We start from the raw sequence: 5,310 nt of genomic DNA, 5'->3' as shown, positions 1-5,310 counted from the left end.
TTGCCAGAACGATTAGTGGAGAGGTGCGTAACTATACACTAAGCTGAGCTCTCACTCAGTTGAAAGATAGTTTTATTTATGTACTTTTAAGTCTCAACTGCTCGAATTCTTGCACGAGCATGCAGGTGTCTTGACAACACACGCAGGTCCTAGTTTTGAATTATTGAAGTGGATGTACTGCATATTAACGCGAATAAATGTAATGGTTGAATCCTAGAATATGTCAACATTGAATAAAATATAAATACATCGTATTTAACTTTCAGGTCTATTCATGGGGTCAAAACAATTGTGGGCAACTAGGTGTCGGAGCTACATCTTCAAATCAGCACAATCCAAGAAAGGTCTGTATAAAACTCTTATTACCAGATTAAGTATTAAGACCTCGGCCTTTATCATCTTCACAAGTCCATTCTCTACATTGATATTTCCAGTAAATATAATTCAAGGGCGTGCCTGCAGCTTTAATTTCGTGTACGCTACAAGAAAGATCCATGTTATATTTATGGAATTAAGAACCAAACATAAATACATGAAGAGGAGTTGAATTAGAAACTAACTAATCATTCGGTCGGTAACAGGTGACAGGATTAATTCAAAGCTTGTTCTGCGTGGGAATCGCCTGCGGACAAACATCAACAGTAGCTGTTTTCGAAAACGGTGAAATTTATGCTTGGGGTCTTAATGGTAATTATCTTTGGTCACAAAGTGGCAACGATGGGGATAGTTGGGTACCCAACGCGTCCACATATCTCTCACAGTAGTCATTGATAAGTCTCTTATGGTAATATAAATGTTGACTGCTTCGTGTGTATATATGCACACAAAAATAGGCACTACTAAGTACGCAGTAACTGATTGTTGCCTTGCATATTATTACAAATATGTTGATATAATGCTATTTTCATTGTTTTCTTTGAATTGTGTTGAATGCAATTTTAGGTTCTGGTCAGTTGGGGCTTGGAAATAATGTCAACCAAATGTTACCCGCTAAAATTGATGGCCTTAAAAATGTCACAATTCAAAAGGTATCAAAGATTATATACGGTAAAGTCTGATATTTAGTTTGTGCTTAAATCATATAATTATTTTTTATCTCGAATGTTCTGTTCGCAACGGGTAGATACCATCAGTCAAAGTTTAGTTCGCTTCGTTAGGAACTAATGTTCACGCCATTCCTTAGAAAGTAGATACATGTTTTTATGCTCTTATGCATTTCATTTGTAGATATTAATAGTAGCAAATTTGACTAATAATAACAGGTTGAAAGGTACTAAAATACACATGTAAATTGTTGATACGCTCAGGTTGTTTGCGGATTCGCACATACAATGGCCCTCTCAGATGAGGGTACACTATACGTATGGGGAGCAAACTCTTACGGTCAACTCGGACTTGGTAACAAGGCTAACCAGGTATAATATTAATCTGCTTTCCCAATTTTTAAAGATCGGTTTTTCGTATCGGCCTAGTTTGACTTGAGAAATATTAAATTCTTTCTCGGTTCTAAAAAAATATATTGGAATCTTGTGTGTACTCCTCTACAGGTAAATCCTGTCCGTATGAAGACAGACCAAAGTCGAATCATCGATGTGGCTGCGTCGCACTACACACAGATTTCCGCAGCCCTCACTGAAACTTCAAAGGTATTTAGTCATCGTTACGATTATATTTAGAGGAACCATTTTCAAAAATGATAATATTATACTTAGTTTTGTCGTCAAATATAAATTAAATGTATGTATGCATCTGCCATTTCAAAACGGTTCTAGCAATCTCTATGCGTCTTTTTAACTTGAGTTCAGACTTAAAAACGCAAAAAACTTTCCCAAAACTAATAGGAACGAGAATATAATGTTGCTGAGGAGTTATGAAACATACATATCGGAGTTACTTACCGAATAGGCTAACGGGAAAAGTGACAGGTTAACTAGAGCATACTAACACCATTTGCATACATTGGTAGGTATTAATGTGGGGTCATTGTCGGGGTCAAGCAGTGACAGAGCCTATCGTTACGCCGTTCAAATCACTTCATGATGTCTTCGCTGCATTTTCTTCGGTGGCAATCACACCCCTGCCTATGGTTGTTGGTCACAGGTAGAACAAACGTTTTGTCACCTATTCGAGGATCACCTCATCATCCATGAATTACGCATGCTTTTATCTTTCAATAAAACCTAATAAGTTATCAAAAATCAAAATTCAATCTCTCAGAGCTTAATTCGACTTTTTTTTTCATTTCTAAAATTTTCAAAACTTCTAAAATCACGATTCGATATGGGTCAAGATAACTTCTTTAGTTATCTTGTAAAGTGGCTGTAATTAGTTTTTCTGTTATACGTTTGTACTTAACAATCACATAAGCATTACTTGTCCAGGTGGGAACGCTGTCTTACGGGTATTCTGCGCCAACAATTCAACGATCCGACCCATTCGGATATCAAATTCGTGGTAGAAGGAAAAACGATTCATGTTCACAAGACAATACTCAAATTTCGATGCGAGCATTTCCGTACGATGTTCCAGGTAAAGCGAAGATTCTAAAAAATTCATTTCTCAGAGTATCTGGGAAATAACTTGGTAACTGTGTAATGTAATAACTGGCTACCAAGATTGTAAGATGGATGTGCTAACGGACTTCCGACATATTTAAAAAAAGATTGAAATACGAAAGGAGATAGTAATTGTATCAATAAGATGCAATGTTACCCACTGCAACAAACGAGGGAATAGGCTTTTCATATATTTCTTCGTCTCATATAAACTTTAACTGTAAACCCACTGCAATTTTTTACGACTTCAAATCCACTTAATTTCCAGAATAAGTTCACTTAGCCCATCTTGTCGTAGAGTTAATATTAACCGTACTATTGCTTTTTTAGGACCATTGGGCGGAAAATCAAAAAGATACCATAAAAATCGAGCAGTTCAGCCATCAGGTCTACAAAGCATTCCTTGAGTATCTCTACACGGGAGAGGTGGCTCTTTCACCAGAAGGTGCCATTGGCCTTCTGGATCTTGCCAACGCATATTGTGAGATTGGTCTCAAGGTATGAACATGACTAAAGGTGTGATTACTTCTTAACCAAGTGTTTGTATTAGTGCGTTGTTGTTTTAAGATGCGTCATAGGTTTCATTGACCGACATGGTTAGCCTAATTTTTCCATAAGCGAGTTCAAATGTAAATTCGATGTACTATTGCTTTCATGGAAATTGAGTAAGAACAATAAAGCTGACAGATAGATATTTACAGATGTTTCACAATGTAATGACACAAACCAGCAAGTGAACTCGGTGACGATAATTGGCTGTAACGTCACCAAGTAACGATGGTGTTTCTAAGTAGGGCTTCGTTACCCTCATAGTCGTTTAAGATGCTTAACCTAGCTGCTACAGTTGAATCGAATTATAGAATTAAATAATTTCTCGCTCGTAATTTACGAAACATATACTAACGTTGTTAATAAAGCCATGGCTAGCATTGGTAAATAGCAAAACGAAATATACAGTCTTTCACAATTCCGTTGCAAAATACCATTAACAGCTAGCACTTCATAATTGTGTTCGGTGAAATCAGAATTATATTTGATTTTGTCGCCAGGACCTAGTTTTGGTATAAAAAACGTAGCACACAGTAATATTTAACCTTATACTGACGCCTATTGAATTTATAGAGATACACGTTGGAGGTCTATCGCATGTAACGTACCTATAAGGGTACAACTTCTATTTTCAAATCTTTATTGTAGTAGTCAAAACTGGAATTTTGTACTGTTATGTTTGCTGATTCCAGGTGCACTGCCAGAAGATAATAAAAAATGGCATTCTTGTAGAAAATTGCGCTTTGCTATATGCCGCCGCTATAAAATACGAGGCCAAGGAACTTGAGGACTTCTGTTTTAGGTGAGATGTTTCCTTGTCCACTATAAGCGTATTTTTCTCGGGTGAAGTGCTTGGTTCTTCTTTTTTGTTTATTACAGGTTTATCAAGTTTATTATATCGTTCATTGTGACAAAAGCATGGGAAGAAATCGATTTGGGTACTTAACAGGTGGCGGCATATACAATTACTCGTTATGCAGGATAGTATGTGGACGGATTCTCACATCTCCTGTACTTATTGTTGTAGGTTATAAGGTAGTAAGGTTTTTATTGTTTATTAATTCTTTTAGATTTGCGATGAATCATACGACAGCGGTTGTGCAAACCGAGGCGTTTAGCAAACTGGATGACGGAACTTTAAAGGATTTTATTGTTAGAGCGGCAAAATATGGCGCGTTCCGGCATTGACCAGATCGAGATCGAATAGTATGTTCAGAAACTGACACGAGGAAGCAACGCGTGCGAGGTGGCCTGGTACTGCTTCTTGTAGCCACGAGGATGACTTACGATGCAGACTGTATCGAAATTGTCTGTTGTATCAATGGAGTGAAATACTCATGAAGAACTTACAGCCATAAAAGAGAGACGGTGCTCAATTACCTTTGTCATGTTTTAAGAGTTACGGCTATACAATTAACACTAAAAGCCTTCTATCGGGATCTGTGCGGCGAAACCTTTCTGATGTTCTGGCGTCGTGGCAGTATTAAAAAATGTAATGGTTGTTTTGTCTTAACACTAACTTACATTTATTAACATTATTTTCAAGAATATTGGTCACATATAAACTGCTTTTTGTAAATGCTCAGACTTCGCTCAGGGGTTCAAGAGATTGTTATCTATGGTAAAAATAATAATCCATAATATATACAGCTGAGGTCAAACAATATTTTTTTAAATCCTGCCGGCCTGACTGCAAGCAACTCGAGTGAAATTAGGATGTGGTCCACATAACTTCGATAGCTAAACTTGAATGTGATACATCGACTCTGACTGCGAATAAAGAATTTATACAATGAATACAGATAATATAGGACAAGCGATATTTTATATATATTCACACACAAAAAGACCTGAGCCCGCTAGTCTTACTTCGAATATGTACAAGCCATTAAATGAAGCGCTATGAATAATTATGTCAGCCGATGTAAATACTAAGTAGCTTACAAGTAAACATGATAGTTCTTTAATAAGAGAACAACAGTTTTTCATTGGTTTTACATTGAAATTTCAATTTAGATTACGTGGACTGGACTGGATGACTAACATCTTTACTACTGGCGAAATTCCGTAGGCGTTGTTAGCTTCTGCAAATAATAATAGTAAAAGCGGCACTTTATGCTTCGGGTATGGAAAAGCTTGTTGTAGGTCATTCTGAAAAATGACGCCGGAAAACAGAGGTAGTTGCCTGAAAAACCGTGAAACGCTC

General features: G+C 36.9%; 1 protein-coding gene across 1 annotated transcript; it reads left to right on the top strand.

Moving 5' to 3' along the window:
- Position 1: 1 nt before the first annotated feature.
- LOC111273259 (RCC1 and BTB domain-containing protein 1) lies at positions 2-5,098 on the top strand (the record flags this gene model as incomplete). The annotated part of the gene is given in 11 exon segments (XM_022854959.2): positions 2-23; positions 267-344; positions 582-687; positions 943-1,028; positions 1,308-1,415; positions 1,548-1,646; positions 1,967-2,100; positions 2,382-2,529; positions 2,886-3,053; positions 3,797-3,906; positions 4,175-5,098. Coding segments are annotated over 11 exon segments (1,177 nt in total), but the record flags the coding sequence as incomplete, so codon positions are not given.
- Positions 5,099-5,310: the final 212 nt, after the last annotated feature.

Source organism: Varroa jacobsoni, unplaced genomic scaffold (assembly GCF_002532875.2).
Source record: "Varroa jacobsoni isolate VJ856 unplaced genomic scaffold, vjacob_1.0 contig05732, whole genome shotgun sequence".
Lineage (NCBI taxonomy): Eukaryota > Metazoa > Arthropoda > Arachnida > Mesostigmata > Varroidae > Varroa > Varroa jacobsoni.
Note: the sequence above shows the minus strand (reverse complement) of the source record. Positions and strands in the feature narration are given on the sequence as shown.